Source organism: Phytophthora infestans, genomic scaffold (assembly GCF_000142945.1).
Source record: "Phytophthora infestans T30-4 supercont1.20 genomic scaffold, whole genome shotgun sequence".
NCBI classification, from domain to species: domain Eukaryota; phylum Oomycota; class Peronosporomycetes; order Peronosporales; family Peronosporaceae; genus Phytophthora; species Phytophthora infestans.
Window position 1 is genome coordinate 1,304,673 of NW_003303739.1, and position 26,520 is coordinate 1,331,192.

Genomic DNA, 26,520 nt, shown 5'->3' on the forward strand with positions numbered 1-26,520 from the left:
GTCTATTCGAGTATTCTGGAACATCTCCGCTCGCCCAGTGAAAAGACACTGAGTGCTTTGTCCCGCTCCACACGCCATCAGATCGATAGGTATCGGATTGAAGACGGGCTGTTAGCGTACAGCATCGATCGCTTCGATGCTTCGCGTGTAGTGGTTCCCAACGATCCTGACTTGCGCTCGCGGATCATCCACGAGTTCCACGATATTCCCCTTGGCGCTCACTTGGGCCGTGAGAAGACATTCGCCGCAGTGTCGCGCGACGTTTACAGGCCCCACATGTATAAGTGGGTGCGCAAGTGGGTGAGGACCTGCGAGATCTGCCAACGCGTGAAACCGTCCGCGTCATCGCAGGCTCCCCTGCGTCCCTTACCAGTGGCCACCGAGGCATGGCGCTCGGTGTCGATGGACTTCGTCTTTGGCCTCCCACCCGACTCCGCCGGGCGCTCCGGTGTCCTGGTATTCGTCGACAGGTTCAGCAAGATGGTTCACCTCATTCCGGTCCCGGATACGATCATCGCGGCCGATACCGCGGTGCACTTCGTGGATGCAGTCTTCCGTCATCATGGCATGCCCGAGTCCATTGTTTCGGACCGCGATCCGCGGTTCACGTCTGCTTTCTGGACGAAGCTCTTCGAGCTATCAGGGACAAAGCTGCTGATGTCGACGGCCGCTCATCCGGAGACGGATGGCCAAACCGAGCGAGTTAATCGCGTCCTTGAGGACGTACTTCGCAGCTATGCGACGTCGTCTACGAGCTGGAGCTTGTTCCTTCCGCTTGCTGAGTTCGCGCTGAACAACGCGGCTCACGCGTCGACTGGCTTGACTCCTTTCTTCGTCAACAACGCTCGGCACCCTCGCGTTCCAGCTCTCCTCGCCGTGGGCCGTCCCACGGCGCCGTGTGGCTCCACTCTGGGTGGGGGTGAAAGAGGCGACAACCACTTTGTGACAACTCCGGTTTTGAACCCACAACCGGTTACCATACCGGTTGCCGACAAGCCTTCTACGCCAACACCGGTAATGGACCCTCAACCGGTTTCCATACCGGTTGCCGACTCCTCCTCGAGTGCAGCCTCATCTTCAGCGACTGTTAACGCAGTGACACACGCCCAGGCCAGGAAGGCCCTGACGACTCCCCGCGACACAGTGTCCCCTCTCGCCTCGTGGACGAATCGTGCCCTAATCAGTCCTGGCACCGCTAACGCGGTGTCTCCATCAGCAAACTACGCGCCAAAGCAACCGGCACATCCGGCTGATAACACCGCTGTCTCAGACTTCCTCCTCCAGCGCCAAGCAGTCACCCGATACGTCCGCGACGCGCTGCAGACGGCGGTCGACAAGCAGAAGGAAAACGCGGACAAGCGCGGCCGCAAACACACAGTAAAGTTCGCGACAGGAGATCGAGTGCTCCTGTCGACTTCAGGAATCAGAGACTCTGCCGTCACCAACCTCAGCGCGAGTAAACTCGCACCGCGCTTTATTGGGCCATTTACGGTGACTAAGGTTATTGGCGAGGCTTACACATTGGATATCCCCACGTCGCTGCGACTACATCCGACGTTCTACGTCGGACGACTCAAGCAATACCTGCCCGTTACGATTCCTTCTTCGACTCAGTCTCCTGAGCCGCCGGCGCATATAGCGGCCGCCCCGCCCGACGCGCGCGCCGAGCCATCGCGCCATTCACACCAGGCGCCTGCTCCACCGTCCCGCTCTGCAGACTACCATGTACCGCGCGCTCAAGAAGCCTCACGCCGCGCCAAGAGTTCCCGATACGACTGACGAGTCTCAGTCGCAGTCCTCACGGCCTTTGCAGCCGCGTTCTGGGCCTCCTCCGCCTCCTGATACGCCGTCCAGAAGCTCCCCGCGAGATCTTCCTCGCGGCTCCCAACCAGAACGTCGGTCGTATCACCGGGACGGTCCCCCGCCGGTTGTCGACTCAGCTGGCGAGATCCGCTGGATAGTCGAGAAGATTGTCGATCATAAAGACCCGCCCCGTCGGTCGGGGCAGCGCCATGTGTCCACCAGTCGCACGACCACGCGAGCGTGATCGAGAACGACGCTGCTGGCGATCGCGCGAGCGCGACCGAGAACGACGACCCGAGTTCTCGTAATCCCAACGGAGCGGCGGAGATGCGCTTCGTCGAGATGAGTGTCGGCGCGAGCCGGCGCGACTAGCGGCGCTGGCATTTTCGGACAGCGAGCGACGGTAACGCTGGATCCAGGCATTCTCGCGATCACTGAGCGGATGCTCGGCGACATGGGCTCTCCACTCGTCCGTAGTCGGGCGAGACGACACACACCCCCTGCAGCCTCAGCAACTCGCACGTAGCAGATGCGGCCGTCGGCGTTCCAAGCGCTGTCGCAGATTCGTACGCGCAGCTCGCCCAAGGAATGGCCCCCGATGATTTCTTCCCGGTATGCGACCCAGTCGACGAGATTCTCTTCCTGCGCTTGCGTCCGGTTCCAGCGCCGGATGAAGGCGCACCACGACTCCTGTAGCGCACTGTGGTCGACGCCGTCCACCGGCTTCTGGCGCAGCGCACGAAAACGCCGGAAGAGGTCCTTCATCTCGTCCAGAGACTCCGGATCTTGCGCTCCGGAGATGTCATACAGGGCCCAGGGTCTCAGCGCCTCGTCAATCACGTGGGTGCCGCGTGCCGCGGTCGTCGCGCTCGTCAGCGACGTCGCCGTCGCTGGAATCTGCTGCTGTTGCTGTTCCATCGTCCGCTCCTGTTGTCTGCTGTGCAAGTCGTGTTGTACTTCTCCTGCGTGGCGCAGGATCTGTCTCGTCCCCGCCTCATTCGTTCCTGTTGGCCACGATTTTCTTCTCGTTTCCCTTTTGATTGATTTGTTCCCCGCCCGTCCCTTATGTTGCGTAAGTGCAACTTTAAGAGGGGGGTGATGTAGTGGGCCACGCCATTACATAAGTAGGTAGATTTATATTACAAAAGTAGGTGCAGCAGCACACGGCTAGCGTGTGCTGAACTGCCGTCATCCTATTGGTTGATATATGGGGAGCCAGACCCATTATCAGCCAATAAGGGTTTGACGTGTATTTGAGTGGTCAGGGCAAGCTGCCCTGGACCTAAATAAAAACAGAGTTGATTTTCCTTCAGACTAAGCACTTGGTTTCACTATCGCGGAGCTTGCACGCTTCCTCATTATTACGTGTAAGCTAGTAACGGACACTCTAGGCCCGTTACAGCAACAAAACAGGGCGGCGTAGGCATCGTCAAGCGGTGACTGAAAACTGCACTCAGTGGACAGCAGTCAGGCTGAAAGTCCGAGTACTCGACGGTTTGTCAGGTTTTTGAAACGTCGCGATTAAGGTTATTTAACCCTACCCCTTTGCTTTTTGGTCCAATTCTCGACCAGTACTCACCTACGCTCAACGGCAACACCAGTAGGGATGGGGACGTAAACGAAGCTAACGTAAAGATTTGGTGGTTCCCGTTTCCGTCAAAAAGTTCCCGTTCGCGTTTTTTCTTACGTAAAGAGAGCGTCATTCATTATGATAGGTCTTTCGTTAATCAATGCTATTTCACAGGTACACTTTATTTGGACGAAGCAGCAGAAGAACCTGCATCACTCAGACAGCAGCGAGTACAATGGAGCATCAGTGTGTCGAGTCATGTGGTCCAAGATGACGTGTTCTGCGTCCAACTCGTGCTGCGCTGCGGTGGCGTCTCCCCAGGTTTGCAACACGACGTCGACGGTGGTCACGACGTGCCAAGAGCTGTTTGACAGTGTCTTCACGTACCAGAACGAGTGCGACGGAGGTATTTCGTCCGCTAATACGATCCTAATTACTGCAGCGGTTATTATTGCTGATGTGCTGGCGGCTGTCGCTGTATTCTCAAGACTCAACGGATGACGCAAACAAATAAAAGGTTCAAGTGAACACACAGGTGCTGCGGCTCGCGTGGCAGCGCCGTGGAGACAAATGGCTAATTTGGTGTGGAAGAACATGATGCTAAGACGCAGGAAACCTCGTCGCTGCCGACGGAGCTCCTCCTGCCAGTTTGATTGCTCACATCTTTGCTGTTGCTGGCAAATATGGATAATTTTGCTGGTGAATAAGGGATCGCGTGGATTGTTTCGGAAGCAGCCGTGGTCGACGAGAACGAGACGTTGATTTGTTGAAATGTGGTTTTTTTTATCTTAGCAGCGGTTGTGGATTTGATCGACAGTGATAAAGATTCAATTCAGCATACCAAAAGTCTGCAGCTAATTAGTGGAGCGAACGTCTCTGCGTACTGGATGGCACGCGGAAGCCAATTTCAACGGCGATTTTCTCAATCTTGTCGTGTTCACCAGCAAGACGGCACAGGGAAGCATCAAGAAGGCCGCTTGGTTGCGACGGCCACCTTCACCCTCTCCACGAGCTACAGTGATGGAAGACCTTGTGGTAATTAGCGTACGAGGTTTTAATAAAGCGCAAGGAAAAAGATGATACTGCAATATTTGTAAGGCAAATGTGATTGTTTATTTTCTTTTTGCTTCGTTTGAGCTCTCATTCTCCGTGTTGCTGTGCAGAAAAATTAAGTCCCTTACATTAGGACAGGATAGACGGTTGCGCTGCGCAGTGACAGCATTTCCAGTCCACGAGAAGCAACGCTTGGAGGAAACCGAGGTCGCTACTATCCCAAAGGTTTTTCTCGCGACTGGGGCCAAATAGGGAAATGCTTCGGCATTTTCGCGCCACTATTGCAGACCGTCGTCCAGTTTCCGCCTTTTCTTGTTATTTGACGCTTCACGAGCCTTGTGCCGAGCTTTCTCGAAGTATCGATTCACCTCATCTTTTACCTGATCACGCAACGACAATTGCGTTTGCCGCTCAGGCTCTGGTGTTCGCTTTCCTCCAAACAGATCATTGAGAAATTCTTTTTCTTCGTCACTATTCTCGTCGGTACTTGAAGCAAAATTGGCGTCAGAGATGCTAACACCAGCAAAGCGCATTGCTTCATTCAGCAAAAATGCATGCCCTTCCTCCTTTTCTGCAGTAGTAAATATTTCGCCATTTGCAAATTGCGGATCGAGCAGACAGCAGTACTTGACATCAACGGGAAGCATTTGAAAACGCTTTCGAAGTAGGAAAAGGAACAACCGACGAACGAGATGCATTCTCTTCAGCACTAGTCCATAGTAAAGCTCCCCCGCATGAGCAGAAGATACCTTAGAAAAAATATTTTTGCTCATCAGTCTCTTTTCCAGAAGACGTATACACGGGAATGCCAGTGTTATCGTGGGATACGTATCCCCCGATAGAGTCTTTGTCACTAGTTCGAAATGCACAAGTAGTTTGTCCAAGCACTGCAAATGGAACCACATTTCACTGGTAGGTCTTGCCAATTTTGCGTCGCTAAAATCTTCTATACCTTTAGAAGTTTGCATGTACGCAAAAAAAGTCCTGAACAGCGGGTCGAAGCTGCAGCAGTCTCCGGATCATATGATGCGTATAATTCCACCTCGTTGCCACATCCTTAATAACCGTGAGCGGATGTGCCAGGTTTTGCAGAGATTTTAACTTGCCTTTTCCTTTTGAACTTTTGTTGAAATAGGTAACCATCTTGCGAAAGCTAGATATATCCTTTCGAGACTCACACATTGCCTGCTTCATCGCTTTCAAAATTGTCTTCGCTGCATTAGCACTCATGCATCCGTTCAAAAGCCCTTCATCTACAGAGTCGTCAGCTACATCCAGCATTTCGACTCCCAACGCCTCTTGTCGTACAGAATTTGCCGCTACGTACGTTTCTAAGCCAACTAGTTTATTCTCTAAGAACGCAATAGCCTCCAATTCCATAGATGGATCCTCTACCCAATGCTCTTCGCCGTTATCAACCTCGGCTACTTCATCAACAGCTCCGCCTTCTTGCTCATCGACGTCGCCATTTGACTCGTCCATCACTTCAGCCTTAGTTTTAGCTAGAGCTCCTGACACAACTAAATGTAGAGAATGTGCCATGCAACCGAAATGATCCACGCCCAGTTCGTGACAAGCTTTTACGATATTTGCTCCATTGTCTCGAACAACTTTAGAGACACGAGAGATATCTTACCCCCAGGTGTACATGAGGTCACGAAGTTTTTTTTGAATTCGAACTCCAGTATACTTGCCACAAAAACTAGCAACCTCTAAAGTATAGCTTCTCAATTCAAAAAAATCCGTCATGAAATGAATTGTTAACGCGATGTAGCTGTCCGTTGTTCGTGAGGTCCACATATCCGTCGTGAGAGAGTAAAAATCAACTTCCTCAGCAATTTTTTCCTTTAACAGAGATCGCAGTTGCTGTGCACGGGCTTGCATCCGCTCCGTAATTGTTCTGCGCGAAGGTAATCCGTAGATCCCATGCATAGTCTGAACTAAAGTGATAAAAAATCTTAGTTCTTCGTCTTCGACAATGCTTAAAGGGCGCAAACACTTTGCAATCCATTCAATCAGCGCTCGAGTAGCCATCTCTTCTTCAGCTGCTTCTTGGTTCTCTTTGTTGGAGAGAAGATCACTGCACTGGATATACGCTTTGAAGCGAGCGCGTTCTTCACACGCTTAACGGCCGCTTCCCGGCCAACACTTCCGAGTTCGTGGGGATGTTCATGGTTCATGTGCTTGCGAATACTTGCACTACTTCCGGATCTATACTTAAACGTCGTTTTGCACTTAAGACAGTAGGCTAATTCTGCATCCGTAGTTTTCCACGCCGTTTGGCCGGGTGGCATCTCTGTGCTGGGTGCTACGAGGCGAACGAATGACCAGTATTCTTGCTTGTGAACACGTGGCATCTTGAACACCGGAAGTGGAGGTGGTGACGATGGTGGAGGTGTGTCTTCTTCCATGGTGGCTGGTTGATCAAGCAGTAGTCCCGGTCAATTTGCTGCAGGTTCTGCTGCACCGATAGTGGGTAGTCAGAGGCTCTGGTCCAAAGTCTCAACCAACAGATTTCAAATCGTACGTGACGTCTTGAAAACGCCAACTTTACGTCTAGCTTTTTTGTGGATGTCACCAGACCACCAGCCAGCAGCAGACAAAGAAAAGTACAGAAAGTAAAGGTAATATTAATACAAATTGATCTTAAAATAGAATAATACTACTAAGTGCAACTGCGTCCCGAAAAAAGGGGTCAAAGCATGGCTACTCGTGGGGAGGTGTCGCCGCTCTTGCCGCTACACTCAGCAGCAGTGCCCACCCGACAGCTTCAGCAGCACCACGAAAAGGCTTCGGGTGCTCGATATCATTGGCTATCTCGCATTACCTTTAGCTGGCTCGGGCCTCTGCTTGATCAAGGCGCAGCTCAGCCACTTCAGGCCGAAGATTTATGGGCATTGGAGCCCGAAGACGACACCGCGCGAGTGACCAGTACTCTACGCGAGGCCGTGCAACACGCGGAGGCTAATAGCCAATCGCTGTGGATCCCGATCCGCCAGGCCTTTGGCTTCAATATGTACGTGGCGGGGGCCTGCAAACTGGCTGGCGACTGCTTTGGCTTCGTTGGACCCATTTGCATCAATGCGCTCATCAAGTACGTGGAGGACCCGAAAGTAGCCATGTTCTCCAATTCTCACTATGGCTACATTCTAAGTGGCACATTATTCGCTGCCTCAGTGCTGCAGACTTTGTGTCTGCATCAACACCACCACCTGGTGATACGAGAAGCCATTCGAGTGCGTTCGGCACTCACGATGCTCGTGTACGAGAAGTCGCTGAAACTTTCGTCGCAAACCAAAAGCACTTTGGGTTCGGGTCGAATTCTGAACATGGCTACAATCGACACAAACCGCATCTTGGAGCTGTTCTACGTCATCCACTACTCGTGGGCCGCTCCCGTCCAACTGATGATTGGCATGCTGCTTCTAGTGCATTATCTGGGCGCTGCATCGTTTGCTGGAGTGTTGATTATGGTCATTCTGCTGCCTACAAGTGCTGCTCTGTCGTCCCAAGCCGCCAAAGTCTCGAAAAAGATGCTGGAATGCACCGATAAGCGTCTGAAATTCCTAACCGAGTTGCTCCAGCACATTCGAGTGATTAAATTTTACGCCTGGGAGAGCGAAATGTTCGGACAAGTGGACGAAATCCGCGGTCAAGAACTCGGTTTCCTCAAGCAGATGATCGTGTGGAACGCGTACGGAAGAGTGATCCTACAAGCTGGGCCCGTGCTCGTGTCGTTTGGCACGTTTGCAGCGTATTTGTACGTCCAAAACGAACCTCTGACAGCTGATAAAGCGTTCACTGCGATCACGCTGTTCAGTATTTTTCGCCTGCCTCTAATGGTCCTTCCGCAGGTGTTTTCCCTCATGTTCCAAGCGAATGTATCCATCAAGAGACTCGAGTCCTTCCTGCGTCTCGAAGGCCACCAACGCAGCTCGACGTCCCTATCCGCTTCGTTTATTTCCGATCCTTCGTTTGAGATTCGTCACGCAACGTTCAAATGGTCAGATGAAGCTGCGAAAACCTCGAGTAAAGACGCGTCTCCTGCTCAGCTATCCAATGTTACGGTCTCGATCCCTAAAGGTAAGCTAACCTTGGTGGTCGGCGCTGTTGGAAGCGGGAAATCGACTCTACTAGCGACGTTACTGGGCGAGTTGCAGCCTGAATACGGCGTGGTTCGGATTCCTGCGAGATACGTGTCTTACGCCGCACAAACGCCGTATCTGATCAACGCCAGTGTCCAAGACAACGTTTTATTCGGCGCTCCACTGGACGCAGCTCGTCTGCACCGCGTAATTAAGAGCTGCGAGCTGGAAAAAGAGCTTTTAAGTCTTCCAAATGGCTTCCAAAGTGAGATCGGGGAGAACGGCGTGACGCTGAGCGGCGGACAGAAGCAACGTGTAGCCATCGCACGCGCAGTGTACTCGAACGACCAGGATCTTTACGTGTTCGACGACTCGCTGTCTGCTTTGGACGCGCAAGTGGCTACACGTGTGTTTAACCAGTGCTTTAACAAGGCAACGAGTGGACTTTTGGCTGGTCGCACGCGGGTTTTGAGCACGCACTCGCTGCAGTTCGCTCATCTGGCAGACTGGATCATCGTCATGGACAACATAAAAGTCGCGGAGATGGGTACATTCGAGGACTTGACGCAGGTGACGCCAAACGGGAAGTTTGCTACGATGCTAAAGTCGTTTCAACGTGCTGAGGAGAAACGTGAAGTCGACGAGGATTCGGGTCATCAATCTGGTAATCTGAACATGATCAAATCTAAATCTAGAGCTAGATTTAGCTCCAGTGTGGACGGTGACGCGGGTGGTACTGGCGTTCTGGTTCAGGACGAGGAGAAGGCAGAGGGGAATCTGTCGTGGAGCGTTTACTCGTCGTACATTGTGTCTTGCGGCGTCATTTCGACAGTTGGGGCGTTTGCGCTGCTTTTTGGAACGCAGATTTCGTCTGTATCGACAGATTTGTGGCTGACAAACTGGACCAGTAACAGACCCAGGGGGGGTAACTTGACGTTCTATCTGTCGGTATACGCTTATCTCGGTCTAAGTACCATCGCACTGGGGTTTGTTGGAGACCTGTGCTGTCGATACGCTGGACTCAGGTACGCAGTTATCGAAGTTCGTACCGTGCTAACATTTAACTGAGATTTTTTTTTATGTGTAGTGCGTCGAAACAAATTCACCACCGACTCCTCCGTCGCGTTATAAAGGGGACGATGCGCTTCTTTGACACGACACCAGTCGGTCGTATCCTCAATCGATTTTCTAACGACGTGAACACAATCGGTACGTGCAAGCTGCACAAATAACAATCTTTATTTGGTAGCTTAACGTTATGTGTTTGTTACGATTCCAGATCAGAAACTGAACACAGCCATCGTCCAGTTTGTCTCCATGCTTCTCGCGCTTCTCAGCATGCTGGCAATTCAGAGCTCTACGGCTCCTGTACTGCTGGTTCTGCTTGTCCCAGTCTTCATCTGCTACGTCGCGTACCAGCGATTCTACGGGAAATCCTGTCGAGAGCTGCAACGTCTGGATAATATCTCCAAGAGCCCCGTGTACGCGCATTTCACGCAGACGTTGAATGGTCTGGTGACGATCAGGACTTTCGAGATGGTGGCACAGAGTCAACACACACAAGCGCTCAAGATCAACGAGAACACCAAGGCTTTTCTACTCTTAAACCTGATCAACCGGTGGCTTGGAGTTCGCTTGGAGCTCCTCGGGGCGGTGATCACGTTCGCAGTCGCGTTCTTCGTCAGCCGCGACCACGTGGCGCTCTCCAGTGCCATGGCGGGGCTGCTACTGAGTTATTCGCAGAATATGACGTCGCTACTTAACTGGATCATCCGCAACAATATCGACATGGAGAACATGATGAACAGCGTCGAGCGTATAGATGAATACTGCCGCGTGGATACCGAACCCGTGACGCTGCTTAATCATCATTACGAACGGTATACTTCCCCCAAGTCACGTTCGTTGCAGCTGCGACCACAGTGGCCTGAGCACGGCAAGATCAACTTTGTCAATGTTTGTGTACGGTACGACCCCCTCTCAGCGCCAGTGCTTCACAATATTTCATTTACGGTGAGAGGAGGTGAGAAAGTTGGGATCTGTGGACGTACTGGAGCGGGTAAAAGCTCGCTGCTTCTTGCACTTTTCCGCATGGTATCGTTCGATTCTGGAGTGGGAGGTGGCAGTATTTACATCGATGAAGTGGCCACTACTGCGCTGACGTTGACGGAGCTGCGTTCCCGTATGGCCATCATTCCCCAGGACCCGGTGCTCTTTGCAGCTAGTGTGCGCTTTAATCTGGACCCGACAGGACAAGCGACGGATAATGAACTGTGGAACGCCATCCGGAAATCTCGTCTGGAGAATTTTATCAAAAGTTTACGTGGTGGACTCGACGCCGAAGTTCGAGAAGGTGGCGACAATTTTAGTGTTGGTGAGCGACAACTCATATGTCTGGCACGCGCTATTCTGCGTAATTCCAAGATTTTGTGTCTGGATGAAGCTACTGCGTCAATGGATCACTCCACAGGTGAGAAGAAGACTGTTGATAACTGTTACGGTTGGTTTTTTGCTGACCTCTTCTTTTTCTGAATGAACAATAGATGAATTCATCCAGACGTCCATTCGTAGGGAATTTGCTGAAGCGACCGTGTTGACGATTGCTCACCGAGTCGAGACGATTCTGGATTATGACAAGATTTTGGTACTGAAGCGAGGCCACATTGCGGAGTTTGGCTCACCTTCCGAGTTGCTCAACGTATTTAATGGCGAGTTCGCTAGCATGGTACAGAACACCGGACAAGAAGTACCGGTACTTCGATGAAGATCAAACCCAAACAGCTCATTTTAATTCATTTTGTCGTTGAGGGCCAAACGACATCAAGGTGATGGATGGCCGTCGTCGCATTCCTATAACTAGCTCTAACCAGGAGGTAATCAAAGATTGACAGCATGTCTGGTCATGCAGTGTCTTCGAGAGGAAAACCGAGACGGATTCTACTAACGTTAGGAGGTAGTTGCTCATGAAGATTTCACATCCTCCTGGAATACGGATACTCAGTCTGGACAATGCAGTGACGACGATTGCCACAACGGTGGCGCAGATAAATCCAAGTCTGTACTTCTCCATTATCTCATGGCAAACAATTCTAAAAAACGTTGGATTTCTGTCGACACGTTTTCGAGCACGAGATACCGCCAGATATATAGCCACGTAACTGGGCAACACCTACACCAGGGAAATCGGCACGTCCATTCTGGAGTCGCTAAAGCTGCACGTGTCGAGTGAACGTCAAACACGAGCCATCGTGTGGCGTGCACGTATCCTCCGAGCTGGAAACTGCCTTTCAACCAGCCTGGGGTCTAAAATGACCGCATCGTGGCGATCTGCTTGTGTTGTCTGTTCCCTAGGGGCCAATTGGGACGTATTAGGATACCCAGGCCCAGATCTTCTGTGCGCAGTGAAGAAAGAACCGTATGAACGATCGATCATCAATGAGACCCCACGACACGATGTCGGACTCGATACTGAAACACACGAACGCGAGGAATGAAAAACTTTTGGACCAGAATCTGGTTGAGCTCCATGTTGAAGATGATTGGATCATCGTCGTATTCTAGTGAAAACTCGACGAAGTGATGTTCTTGTTCCTTACCGAATCCTATCGGCTAAGTGTTTCAACAACTTTTAGCGTCTTCAACAACTGTTGCCAAGGTCTATCGGTTTATTGTTGCCAGCTCGGCAACAATGGTATTGAAATACCAAGGCAACGCTCTTTCCTATTCAGGACGTAACGATATTATGAAGAGGCTATTGCTCTTCGGAAAAGCATCCTCCTCGCTGTGCTGTTTTATCCTCGTTTAACGATTTTATCTTTGCCAGCAAGATAGAAGTCTTTCACTGGAAGACGGCTCAGGTTGTGGGGACTGTTCGGTGCAGACCCGTCAGCAATCCTAGCCGACAACGCAACCGAGACTGACTCAACGTCGGTGGCGGTGGTGGACAGCAATACTTTGAGGCCGGCAGACAGCCCGCTGGAAAAACAACTGGAGCGTTTCACCCGTTCGAGCGACTTGATTCTACGATGGCTCGGCTGCTGCAACAACATCGTCCGCAGCGCATCTCAAAGACTTCACGCCGTCACTTCTGAACCACAGTTGCAACAAAAAGTAGAAGCTTGGTCTTTTAGTCAGAGAGTGCACCATCATCGAGTCTGTGAGACAGCAAGCATGGACGAACGCTAATTACCGGTACATGTACCTGGAATAACAACTTACCAGGCCTTGTTAAATACGCGGCTCTGCAAGAAGCTAGAAGAGAGATTTGCACAGTCCTCTTGCAGCACATGAGTCAGATCTTCATTGGCAGAAGCAAATTCGTGATAATCATCACCAGCACGATGGTAATGATTGCGATCAGGAAGCCAACGTCGCTCGCAAGGCGATGACACTACGCCTCACGCCCAGGGGTTAATGGTAACTCCAAAATCGGTGAAGTTAATATTGTGAAAATATCACCTGTAGACCAGTTAATGTAAAAAATATCACCTAATATTTTCTTCTGAGACAATATGATATTATTAAATATCAACTTAATATTAGTTGATACGATATTATATTTCTCAATGATTGCGTAATCGGGCTACATTAACCAATCAGATGTCGTTAACGCTCGACTAGCTGAAGTATTACTAATCAACCGTGAGGGAAGGACAATTGTGAGAGTGACGGCAAGGTTGGCGTCGTGTGTTGGCACTGCTCAGCGCATTAATCTAGCGCCACAGGCAGCAGGTTTATTAGACGCACGATGTCGACGAGGAGATCGGTAGAGAACAAGAACAAATGTCTTGATTTCGCTCTATCAACGTTAAACAGCTGCAAGCGTTTGCAGTTTTCCATCTCGATCGCCTTTGTCTGTGTCACAGTGAAATACTAGAGCAGATACTCGTCAGTCTTAAAGCCTACTGCTTTTCTAGAACCTGATCGAAAAAGTTATTTGGCTCCGCTCGGTTCACAGAGGTAAGCTGGCAAGAAACGTACTTAAGTGGGAAAATATCATAAAATATCATGTAGTATCTAATATTTTTCAGTTCTCCGAGTTAATATAAAAATATTATGTTAACTTTTGCAAAAATGAGCTACTATTAATATTTAATATCGAAAATAGTACTATTACTATCAAAAATATCATATGATATTTGGTTACCCCCTGTGGCTCGACGACGCTTGAAGCTGTAACTTTCGATTAGAATGATAGCGCCCACGTTGACTTCGTTGAACGAGTCGTTCGTGGTGCGTGACCAACGCGGTCGCCGAGCAATCACGTCGACCCTGAAGCGATCAGGCTGTTGCGGTCTACGACAGCAGCATGAGGCAGTGTAGTCGATTCGATATCGTATGTTGACGAAGGTTCTGCCTTTGAAAACAAGCGAGCATCGATCGCTGCCAGACTGGCTTCGTGACCTGCGAGCAACAGCAACAGCAGGAAGTGTCGCGCTCCTCGTCGTTGCTATCATAGCAGACGGTCAGGGACCGCCAATCGAATAAGGTTCATCCACCGCGTTCACGTAGCAGACGAGGGCGATGCAAAAACGGATTGCTGAATTCGAGCTATGCCACGACTGTAATCGACGTGCATGGCGCTGCAACTTGCACGAGGCAATACGGTGCGGCAGGACAAGCTGTAATTGCCACAAGAGCATGCAGCTCGCTCCGATGCCACTGGCGCCGTGCTCGATACACTGCTGCAGTCCGTGGCGCTGCATGCCGTTGATCCGCGAGAGCACGGCGATGCAGCCAGTGTAGCACGCCAGCGATAGCTGACAAGAAATTGCGTGTTAGTACCAGCGGAGATCTCAACAAGCAGCACGCTGTCGCAAGGCGCTCATCGCTGGCGATTGTCTCCTACACCACCGCTCCTACACCATGCATCTCTGTCTCTGCGAAACAATAGTGGGCTGCGAAACAATAGTGGGCTGTGCTGCAGCAGAGGAGTAGCCCGTTCTTAAACGGAGGCTTCCAGAGTGGAAGTTCCACACCGTCAACAACTCAAGTCTTCGTCCGTCTCTCCAAAAGTAGTGGTCCATCTGCGAGACACGTGACACCAAGCATTGTGCGTGTCTACCGCACTTGCCCTGCGACGTCGAAGCATGAGGTTACAGGCACACTGCGAGCAATCTGCCTTGCTCGCAGTGGCTGCCGTTGTCCGCGCTGCAAAGCGGAACGACATGCAGTAAGCGGAGAGCTGCACCGATCTCGACAACGACTCACCTTTACCTGCTCCCCGCGAGGGGGAGGGGGGGGTCATCGCTCCGAAAACAGTGTCTCGATGTACGCAAAATCTCACAGCGGAGCCCGCGGGACTTCCCCATGCGAGACGCAGCCTGCAGCGTGACGCGGCGTTTGCGCTGGTTACTGCAACGCAGACGCCGCACTCGCGCAGACATGGCGAAGTTTACATGATATCCCAGTGGGTGAAGCGGCGCTAGTTAGGCAGCGTGGTCAACGTCCCATGCAGCAACAATGCTCGCACAGTGTTTTACTAGAAAGCCGCGAAAACGACACTTTGGTGCGGTGAAGACTTCAGCCTCGAGTATCCGTTGTCTTTGTCAAGTATCCGTTGCCACCACGCACTTCAACGAGATCTGGATTTTTCTTATTCGGCTGACGTGGCGGCAGTCTGCGATTGGTCAAAATGCACTTCAACTTGGCCATGTAACGGTCAGGTCGAGTGGGAATTGCCTGCGTAGATTTATTTGCCCCAGTAACGGCAGAGACCCACTAGCTAAAGATTGAAAGCGAAGGCTGACGGCGTGTGTTCAATAGCCCTGAGCTGCTGCCAAAGGCACGGCGACTTCTTGCTCGATTTAAACCACGAGAAGGCAAATCGGGAGATGAGAGATTTCGAACGCGCTCTCTCATGTCATGTCACTTCGACAGTGGCCTGCCGAAGCTCGGTATCCCGCGTTTTTTTTTAAGCTCGACTAGCTACTGTAGGTACATGTTTCCCAAGTCACTGGCGTACCAGCCACTGACGGCCGTTGGCAACGACAGCTAGCATTGCTGCTGGACCAGCGGATTCCGAGGCTAGCGATCGAGCTGTTCCCTCGAGTTCGGCGTGCTCTGGCTATTAGCTATGTACTGAAGACCTATGCAAGCTCGGCGATGTTCCCCCTGCAGACAGGGCTTATTGTCGAGCATTAGCTATTAGACAGCGCGAGTGGGAGGCTTCGCGTACGCGACGGCTATCCAAACTACCTTCCCATCGAGTCGCGAGTCGAGGGCGCGAAGGCGCGGCCGACGACCGACACCGAGACGGCGGCAAAGCCCGCAAAAAGCGCCAGGATGCCGTTGCATGCAGCGCCGGCCTTTGCTTCACAATCGTCTTCATGCACAATGCATAGACGGGCGGATCGCTTTTTGCGCCAATGGGTGTACGCCGTGGTGACGCTTCAGCGGCCAACAGCTGGCGCTCACCACGAGCAGAATAAGCATTCGCAGAAAATGTGTTTTCGTGTGGCGCCAGTACATGTACGACCGCCCTGAACCGAGCGTGAATGTATCACGTGGCGTCACCGGCACGCAACCGCGATGTCTCCTCCTATCTACAGCGTCTACCTTATTGTCGCGACATGGCAGGCGGTTGTGAATCATGTTGCCGCCCGGCAGCAAACATTGAACCCTATTTCTGACTGGTTTTCTTTTTTGGTCCGTGCGGTTGTGGAACCCATGCAAAATACACGTAGCGCGGACCAAAACGCGCGGAGACGTTCCCAAATGGCGGCAAAGATGGAGCGACCCAAGAGTCGAACAGATCAGGCGCTCACTATGGCGCGCGATGAACTAACGTTCGATTGGAATCCCTCGACTGCGAAACGCCTTCTCGAAGGCTCGCATACCTATTCTGGCCTAGTCTCTGCTGAGGCAGGGGAGCACAAAGCAGAATTATAGTCCGGGATAGAGCCCCGTTTTTGGAGCCGCTTTTGCTGGCGTGCGGTTTGTCCGGGCGACTCTCATTCGCTGAATTCCTACGCACGACCCAGCTGTCGGGCTAGCACGCAACGCTTGCCTCGCTGTAGTCACTGGCCGTGCTGTGAAACCTGGGGTCCATTTCCCATTTAGCCAGTCAGCCGGTCCGACTCGAGGTAGCATAGCAATATTCGCTCGGACTGCGAGCGAGACCTCTTCTTCGTCGCAGCTTTCTCGGAACGGCAGCAGCTTTTCCTCAGCTCTGCCTCTCACCGCGCGCGGGTCAGAATCGACGTCCAGGGCCTTCACTCAGAGCCGCCACCGCACGGAGAGCGCTGGGGCGCGCGCCTTGCTCGGCTAGGACTGTTGCTGGTGCATTGTCTGTTGCGGCCGTTCCTGGCCACTTCCGCTGCGTCCGCCGTAGACACACGGCCCATGCGCACACTGGAGCTACAGTCTACAACCGCCGACAACACCCAATCGCCCACCAAGTCTCTTGTCGCCGGCGTGTTGCAGCGTCTCTCGATGGATCTCCCCGCCGCTACTAGTGTAAACAGCGACAGCGCCAGTCCCACTAACAGTAGCAGCGAACCGTCTCCGCAGGCGGCAGTCGCCAAGCCAAAGACTGCGCCGTCACCCCCGTCGTCTCCAACGATGATGCGAAAGACACAGGAGCTCGTTCCGGAGCAGGAGCTTTTGCAGCAACAAGAGGACGCGGAACAGCAACAGGACGAGCTGGAGGAACTAAAGCAGACGCTACTGCGTAAATCGACGGGCTCTATCGCCATCATGACGCGTCAACAGGAGGCGTTCGACCACCGACGACACACATTCAGCACAATGTCGGCTGACGGTCGCGCTAACATGCGACGACGCAGCTACGACTTCACATCGCAGTTTGGCGGCACGTTTCCGCCTAGCTCGCCGCCCCCACCCCTGCAGCCACTGCCTCCCGCTCTCAAGGCGCATCACCATCTGCAACTCTTGAGAGTGTACGGCAAGAGCACAGGCCCCGCCAAAAGTATCTGCGAGTGTCACGAAGAAGGAGCGTCCATGGTGGCGCTCGTAACGCCCAATCCGGACACAGTCTGGACACGTGGCAAACCCGTAAACATCGAGTGGAAAGTGCTCGATTTCAAGGTGGACAAGCTCTGTATCGAGTTGCTGGAGGACGGTCTCAGCGCCACGACGCTCATTGCCAAAGCAGCGCCCAACACGGGCTTCTTCACATACCACAAGGTGCCGTGGGGGATGGAGTCGGGCTCTAAGTATTTCCTGCGCATTTCGGCGGCCGACGACCCGGAGCGGTACCGAACGAGCAGCTTCTTCCAGATTAGCTCGGCCCCGTAACGCAGTACCCCCCTTCCCCCCCCCCCGTAGGAGAAGCAAAGTTAGGAGAAAAGTAGTATGTGAAGGTCTATTTAATGTAATTGCCGAAAATAGTAATAGTCAGGCAGTGTGAATTGGTTAGTTGAAACCAACCTTCGTTTTCATGGGCTTAAAAATTCGCGTTGACTTGACTTCCGACCTGAGTGAAGACGACGGTGAAGCCAGGGCAGCGCGGATATGCCTTATAAAAACACGACTGATATGCGCACGTACCCTACTTGCGTGGGATTGAAGCTAGTTTCACGACGGCTATTTCTTATACTTTTAAGAAAGTAAAGTCTTTTAAAAAGTCTATCTGCTCAGTTTTCGACCCAATATGCCTACTTTGTTTGATTGGTTGAAATCTGAAGGGATAAATAAAACTTAACCGTGATATATCATGATTTTTTAAGAGCAACGTTCGTGTCCAGGTATTTCCGACCAGGCATTTTCCAAATATTACATCAGGTATTTATCAGGGTTTTTTGCTACTGTACTGCTTTTCGTTCGGTATTTTATTTTCATTCATCTCTCAGCCACTAATCCGGGGAGAAAAAAGCCACGCGACCTCGCGTCGAGCGGCTGTACTGAGGACCAGCATCACGACTCCCACCCACAAGACAGCGCATATCAAGTAACAGATGGCGGAGAAGGCGCTAAGGAAGGAAGAGGCCCGCGCTGCAGTGGAAACTCGAGAGAAAGCTTATGTAGAGAAGACCGTGCATCGTGTTACTATCAAAAACGCCCGCACTAGGTCCGAAAAAGCAGTGCCAATTCAACGCGAGAGAGAGGGTCGAGTTGAGACTACAGGAACGATGTTTGGCCCCCATGCAGCCGGCAAAGATGGCCAAGAACTGAAAGAAGGCGACGGTGATGAGTCAAGCAGGCGATGAAGATGAGACAGGCGATACAAAGAGAGGGGTCGCTTCACACCCGGAGGCTGCAGCGCAGGAAGACGAAGGGATTAATGAAGACGAGGGCATTGCTGAAGGGAATGAGAATTGTGACAAGGAGCTCTAACCATCTGCACGGCAAAGAAATAAGCGTCCGATTGCAGACGTTGATGATGATTTTCTGGTCTCCGTTCCGCCATTCGAGGAGGAGCATAATACCTGGGCAGCATTCGAGCAAAGGCTTAAGATGAATATGCGCACGACGCGACCGGTGCTTGCCGTGAAGGAAGTGATAGGTGTAGCTCGGAGTAACTCGGCACTCAAGAGCCAGATCCAGTACCAAAACGTCCCGGTGAAGGAAATCGCGCTTATCCCAGATGCCATGGCCCCGTATCAGCGCAAATATATTTGTACGCACGGTGGCGTACGCGTGAACGGGCGACAGGCAAGCGCACGTACCACAATCTTCGTCGGACTAAGTGTCCTTTTTCGTTCCTTGTGCAGGCTAATTGCTTGAATGATGGCTCGTGGGGAATAGATTTTAAGCGCGAATTTACTGCCAGAACCACTACGTTTCTCCAGAGATTTACCAGCACTACCCAGGGCTTCGGTAGGCGTCTACGCAGTCTTCGTTGGTACTCGGCGTTGAGCTACTCGTGGAATCGCAGGCAGGGACATCAAGTATTTACGATTATATTCGCGACAACGCCGAGCCCCGGGTTACGATGACATATGTCCGAAACTTGATCGCTCGCTTGCGTAGCTCCGGTAATTGTTTAAAGTGTTTGTTACGTCTGATTACTTATGATGTCCGCGTGCTAGCGATTACTATGATGGCGGATTACCCTAGGTGCAAAAATGTCTAAAGACGACGCTGTAGCTGAAACAATCGTAAACTTTAGCATGGATTCTCCTCAGAATGTGTCGTCAGTGTACTAAAGTGCGCATGGGAACACTGCGGTGATTTCAATCACGACAAGGCATATGCGATATATGTTATCTAGTTTTCCTGAGGTCCTTCAAATTGACTGCACACATAAGGCGAACAAGTAAATCAAAGCTGCTCTTATTTGCTCCATGTATTGCCCATATCCAGGTATTTACCTTTTTGATTGTATATTACTAGATTCAACTACCAGCTACTCTCGATCGTTGTTATGGCCCAGTTTGCTAATGGACAGCCTGTCCAGTACTCATTGTTAGAGACGAACAGCGACTGGAAAAAGAAAAAGAGTAGTGATCATTTCAAGCGCGCAAATGAGCACTTGCGTTTCGTGCGGATTGTGATTACAGACAAGGACATGAGAGAAGTGGAAGGTTTGCGTCAGAAGTTCCTGGAGGCTCGCGTTTTGCTATGTCACTTACACGTGATTAAATGGCAACATGATACGATTCGCATGTCGAGTAAATACCGAGCTTATGAAGCGGACGTGCTGGCCCAAATGAAACACACTATGACGAACATGACCTACGCTAGGACGGAAGCAGATTAGGTGGCTCATCGCGAAGATTTTAAGCGTTTGTTGCTTTGAGGAGGAAGGCAAGCTTTGTCGGCGTATTTTGAGAAGAATTGGGAAACGTACAAGACCATGTGGGAACGTACGAGGCCTGTGGTCATGGCGTATCGTGTTGATTTTCCTCACTTTCAGAACCAAACAAACAACCGCGTAGGGAGCCTATTTGGCAAAGTCAAGAAGCAAATCAAAGGTTATTTCTCCTTGAACATCAGCTTGAAAGTACTGCTATCATTCCAGCGTTCGAAAGGAGGAGGATACTTACGCCGAGGTTGAGATGACAGGTACGTTACGGGATACTTCATACACGGAGGAGATGAACGTTGTGCTTGGCATGACTACGCGATGGGTATCTGCTACCATCAAGACACAGTATGACATTGCGATGGACCCGGTTGTGGGGAGCAGCTACACCATTGTAGATAATGGCGATACGGTAACTTTTCGGCAAGGAGAGCACGAATACATGATGGAAAAGGAGATCTGGCAGTGTGATTGCGAGCTCGCTCAAACCATGAAGCTTTTGTGCCGACATGCGATGGTCTACAAGAAGTCATCATGAAGTCCGTTTGTGGTTCCGTACGCTGCAATTGGTTCCAGGTATGTCCAGGCATTTCCAGATTTTATCCAGGTTTTGTCTATTAAAGCCAGGTTTTATTCAGATATTAACCATGTTTTGCTGCCATCGACTGTATTGCTCTTTCTTGATGGTATGGGTGGAGTCGTTTGTCGACGCGAGAATCATTGGCAGTGGCAAAATCGTATGTCGCGAAGGTTTTTAAGCAGCCACAGGCCTCGTCACAGACACGATCAGCGTAAGAGAAATATCGGCGTGCTCAACAAGCATTTGGCGGATCAGCGGGTAGATGGCATAGTCTAGAGACGTCGCTTTGAGAGGGTAATGTCCCAGTTAGATGACTGGTGGCATTATTTGCGGCAAGGTCAAGTGGAGATCCTGTCACCTCAATTTAGTGACAATATTGAGCGCCATAATCGAAGTGATTAGGTGGAGATGCAGGTGGATCTGCTGGCAGTAGTTTTGAGTGCAGTCATGGAAGTTCCAGAGGTGGGGTTTCGAGTGATGAAATTTCCGGTGGTGATGATGTCAAATAAATGATTTTGAAAATAATGATGGTTTCGATGACATACAACCTACCCAACAATCGTGCGAGCCCCCAGCCACTGCAGCTGGACGACGTTTGCGCACATCGATAGATAGTGCTCCCGTGCAGATCAAGTTAATTGAAAGGGTTGTGCCAGTCGGGCGCCCTCGACTAAACCGTAAGAAAGCTCGAGCTAGAGCTAACTCTGACCTGAAAGAATACAATCAGGGCGTGAAGCTGCGAGGGTTGCTACGCAAACGAGATGTGTGTGAAGTGGTTGCTTCTCTGAAGGAGATTCAGCCAGGCTCGGGTTGTTCTTCGAGACCTTTCAGGTGCTAGGAAAAGCCGTTGGGAAGCCACATTCGTGGGCTGTGGGCCCAAATTATGTGCCCGACAGTGTGCGCTACATGCTTTCTGAGCCGACGATCGATTGTGCACTTGAACAGCTACGTGAAACATTATGTGGAGAGCAGGCAGAAATTCGAATTGATACTGACGGAGAAAGTGGCGACTCGGACGATTATGTGGTGGCAATTAAAACAATCAGCACGTACACTAGAGATAAGTTGGATACCATGAAGTGGTTGTGGAATTTGCAGGCCGCGTGTCGTCGCGGTGTTGCGTTATGCACCTGGCTAAACAACGATGTGAAAGAAATTGCTGATGAAAGGCCTTCAGTGGTTATTGTATTTGATACAATTCTATATACCTGGCCATTTGAAACTTTACCAGGTTCTGTATTTGCCTTGACGATGTCGGACATCTATTGCATCATGGGTTCGATGTGGCTAAACGACGACGCCATTCGCGCCTTCTCGGTTTTTCTACAGCGCTACATGAACAATGCGATTGTGATGATGGCTGCGCTAAACAAAACTGCCAAGAAAGAAGCCCGCTAATGTGGAGGCGATTCTCCCTGAGAAGATACCTTTGGAGATTTGTGCGGTATCGCCGTTTGCCAGTTTGTATTGGTGCCTGTCAGCTTTGAAGGAGCTCACTGGGGTTGTTTAGCCATCGACGGAAGATCTAAGACGATGGTGCTGGTCGACAGTGTGAGCATCACCAAAAACGTGAAGCGCCAAAAAGCCATTACAAGTGAGATTGAATCGACACTGCTGGAGACGTACCAGATAAAGCTCGTTGAACAGCCTGTCCAGAAAGATTGTAATAGCTGTGGTCTTCTTGGGTGCCTTTATATGTAGAAGTGCGTGTACAGCGAGGCGCTGCTTTTATACTACGATGGGCAATGGTACACGAAATCATGAAGATCAAGCGTCGATTGTAGTTGCAGCTAGGACTGTCAGGTAAGGACAAATACATGGTATTTACTACGTATCGACCGGAACGAGTGCGGTAGCGACGCCTAGGACGTTTCCTTCTGGGCTGGATGCAATCTTCTTCAGCTGTACCTACGGCCAAATTGTCGACTCCTCGCCTGCTCCGGTTCGTGAACACATAGATGCGCTCTTCTTCCGTCAACTTCCACTGTTCCAGGAAACGTGTTTCTTCTGACTGCGTTCCTGTGTCAGTGACACAAGTTCTCTGGATTTATGTGGCGGCGTTGCTAATGGATTAAGATCTCCACCTCCCGATAGGACATCGCCTTCTGCACGGGCTCAGTCGGGACTTTGTGCTCTTCATCTACTAACACCAGGTACGTTTGTCGGAGAATACGATGCCCGGCGTAGCTGCTACCTCGTCCTTGTGGCGATACCATCTTCTTCTGTCGTGCGCTGCAATCTATGGCTGTCGTTGCAGCCCGGTGTGATGCCGTCGGTCTCGGAACCTTCGTCTGTCGTTGTGGTATGTGATAATATTACTTGCTTTCGTCACTAACCGCTCGTCTTTGCTTCCCAGGCTGCTCACGACTCTGCGGAAACGACTGTGGTTGATCGGCTAGCCTTGCGTCGGGGATAACACCGTTAAATGACGTCGTTCCTTCTATTTGGGGTCGTCCTTCACACCGTTCTGTGATATAAAGAATTGCTCGGTTACAGCGGGTCGGGTCACAAACCGTCGCTAGAATTTTTCAAGAATCCCAGCTTCAGCAAACAAACCCCCTTATTTTGGGGTGCCAGCAAAGGAGCGGGCGCACTCGCGCACTTCCAGCTCTACAATTGCTAGCCATAAACCGTTTTATCCCAGTCAGCACCCGGCACGTCATCCATCCACCCCATTGCCACCTGTGTTTATCTAAGTGAAGCCGAGCGCAATCCTGTAGGATGCCACGCCATTCGTGGACACGTTTGGTGGAGCACGCAACAAACGCGGACTTTATCAAGCTGCGATCATCATATTTCTGCTGTTCCAATAAAACGTGGGATGGACTGTAAGATATGCAGCGCCGATCACGCTAATATTGAGAGACGACTGGAGTGTGTCAGCCCGTCCTGTGCAGGCAAAGAAGAAATATATGGAGGCGCCCAGTGTGGCGTGCGGTCGAAGTACTGGGAATGCACATATAGACCCGTGTGGCGTGTCTACAGTAATGGCAAAAACACTTTAGAGGGGAAGAAGAATGCGTTGGACAGCATCGCATACAGATAACAGATGAAATGAAAGAATTTATCAATAGAATGGGCTCATGCGGTGTACGACCACGCGATATTTAGAAGAACCTTCGTCGCACAACTGACGTTGCACCACCTCCGCTGGGGCTACCATCGCGGCAGTAGGTATCAGACTGTGTATAGAGGCTCCGAAAGAAAAGCGTTTCTTGGAATACAAGGAAGCCGTGAAGAGACTGACAAAAGAATAACTTTACTTTGAAGGCGTTGACAGTGACAAGGCATTGCTTTGGACCTGTAGGTGATGTTGATGAATATCCACGGATCGAAAAGGCACAGAGGAAGACCCATTTGTATTAAGTGCGACAACATCAAATTTGCTGACAAAAACAAATTAGCTTTACGAAAGCGAACACTTCCGGCTATTTCACACTAATGCAATCTTCAACTGAGCGACCTAGGTTATCCTGGCGTCTCGTGTGGATTCACGGATCGATTAAGGATTTATCACCTTGCCGCGATAGTGATCGTAAGTGATCGAGCCCATAGGGAGTACGAAATGGCATTTGCCAGTGTCGCCAGAGGGTATGAAATACTTTTCAGGCCTCGCGTCGAGGCTGATGCCGTCTTATGCGATGCGGAAGACGCGCAATTTAATCCACTTGGGGCTAGCTGCATTTAGCGACAGTAAATATATGATGTGCTTCTTTCACGTACTTTACAGCATATACAAGAGAACAAGACATCTCGGAACTGGGTCAGGTCGCTGTTTTTACAGGTATAATGGAAATGCATTACATGACAAGTTACACTGAGTATTGCGCAGTGAAGGAGCGACTGATTTCGGGTTGGAGGTCTAAGCCGTGTCTAAGTTCATTCGCAAAGTACTTTGAAGAGCAGTGGACGGGAGGCAGATATTGGACATGGCAATTTTTCCATTCTTCTTCAAGTAACGCCGCAACAAATAATCCGTGTGAGGTATTCAATGCAGCTGTGAGGAGACATATTCACCGCAAAACGAGTGAGATGTGCGCACTTTTGTAAAGCATGATCAGATTGACTGAGGATGTCGGGTCCGACGTCCCGTCACCGACAGCATCCATCGCGTCTCCAGACGGTGAGATCAAGAGGGCGGCAAAAGAGATGCTGAAAACAAAGGCTGTGCTTGTAGCTCGTACGATCGATGATACAAGGGTCCGGGTGATGCGTATTCTGGAAGTGCATCTTGACACCACTGCGATGGAAACAATGCGACGCCTAGCAAATAATGTGGTTGAAAATGAAGAAGTTCCATTCATACTAGGTTTGGTTTAAAAAAAAACGAAAAAAGCAAGGCGTCTCGACTTAATCGTGATAGTGTAAAATGGTCTACTCGACGTTCATACCGTGTCAATATGCCTAAAAAGGATGACGCCTGAATGCTGAGTACAGCACATGAGGTTGTGCTTTTCATTTAAAGTTTGGTGTGTGCTCTCACGTGATCGTTGCGATATCGGTTCTCGGTATCGGTCCTGGGTACGGCGATAAACTTGTGAGTAGGCGGGCGCGTAAGAAACATCGAATCCATCGTAAAGCTCCTTCAGACTATGAGATGACGTTGCAAACGCCAGTGCCAACTGATACGAACAACGCATATGGATTTTGGGAGGGTGCAAGCTTTGGTAACAATAGAGTTTGGAGAGAAACCAAACGTAGCGAAGATAAATATATCCCTAGCAACTAAAACATGGGCGACACCAGCAGTGGGGAGTACCATGCAGATAAGTACTTTTAGTAAACAGATTTGTTTTCGCCTATTGAGACGGTAGCGTGGCCAGCTTCCGATCCCAGCACCATGTACACGGCCCTATCTCTACATCAGTCGCTTTCGCAAAACCCTTGCGTTAATGCTGTTTCCACGGTCACACGAACAAACACATTAATGAGAGCTTATGAAATGAACATCAGCTCTATCCGAAAAGGGACAAGGAGAGCGGTGCCCCCTTTAATGGTCATGCAATCGGCTCCACTAATGTAATGTCGAATCCGCCGATGGACCTACCACCATGTTTGCCGAGAGCGTGGTCACGGACTCCTTGCAGAGCCTGGTGTATGTCTTGTACGCGTCGGAAACCCAGCGACCGTGGAACTGGATTGTGGGTGCATCCGTGCCGGATCGGTACATGTGTGTAGCTCCACTGGCACGCAGGGAATGAGAGCTGAACCGGCGGGGGTTTTGGCCGGTGCGAGCGGCAACGCGTTTGATGGCCCCGGACACGTCTTCGGTTGATACACAGCCTTTAAAATATTGTTCAATTCTGGGGCGTCGAAGAATTTCGCACGCCGCCAGACGGAGCTCGTAAAAGCAACAAGTTGTCTGGTGCTTTGAGCGAAAGCAAAAGCAACGGGACGGTGTCAATGTGGCTGGCCGACGGGAAGGTCGTCACTGTCCCCAACGTCCAAGTGGATTTGGCCGTCAAGTTTGAAGAATTGGACAGCCTCGAACAGTTTACTGCTCTCGACATGGATCCTTACGATATAATCCTGGGCATGCCTTAGCTCGAGAAGCATGAGCCCTGGATCGACTGGCGAGGCAAGACAATCGGTGCCAGCCGCCCGGCAAAGTCCGACAGAGCATCGGTGAGTCATGTTCCCACCTCTGCCAGGACCCGGGGCGCCCGCAGGGTTTGTAAGGTACCGAAGCATCCAGCAGATGCTTGGGGTCGTCGACGTAAAT

At 51.0% G+C, this 26,520-nt stretch overlaps 3 protein-coding genes across 3 annotated transcripts; all 3 read left to right on the top strand.

Moving 5' to 3' along the window:
- Positions 1 to 7,128: 7,128 nt before the first annotated feature.
- Positions 7,129 to 11,275, top strand: PITG_10804 (ATP-binding Cassette (ABC) Superfamily; the record flags this gene model as incomplete). Its single annotated transcript, XM_002901583.1, has 4 exons — positions 7,129 to 9,536; positions 9,599 to 9,720; positions 9,791 to 10,981; positions 11,055 to 11,275. 4 exons carry the CDS (start codon positions 7,129 to 7,131, stop codon positions 11,273 to 11,275), a joined length of 3,942 nt encoding a protein of 1,313 aa, XP_002901629.1.
- A 3,687-nt stretch (positions 11,276 to 14,962) lies between these two features.
- PITG_10805 (uncharacterized protein) lies at positions 14,963 to 15,854 on the top strand (the record flags this gene model as incomplete). Its single annotated transcript, XM_002901584.1, has 2 exons — positions 14,963 to 15,019; positions 15,666 to 15,854. 2 exons carry the CDS (start codon positions 14,963 to 14,965, stop codon positions 15,852 to 15,854), a joined length of 246 nt encoding a protein of 81 aa, XP_002901630.1.
- Positions 15,855 to 16,227: 373 nt separating this feature from the next.
- PITG_10806 (uncharacterized protein) lies at positions 16,228 to 17,769 on the top strand (the record flags this gene model as incomplete). The annotated part of the gene is made up of 2 exons (XM_002901585.1): positions 16,228 to 16,298; positions 16,605 to 17,769. The coding sequence occupies 2 exons, from the start codon at positions 16,228 to 16,230 to the stop codon at positions 17,767 to 17,769; spliced, it is 1,236 nt and encodes a 411-aa protein (XP_002901631.1).
- Positions 17,770 to 26,520: the final 8,751 nt, after the last annotated feature.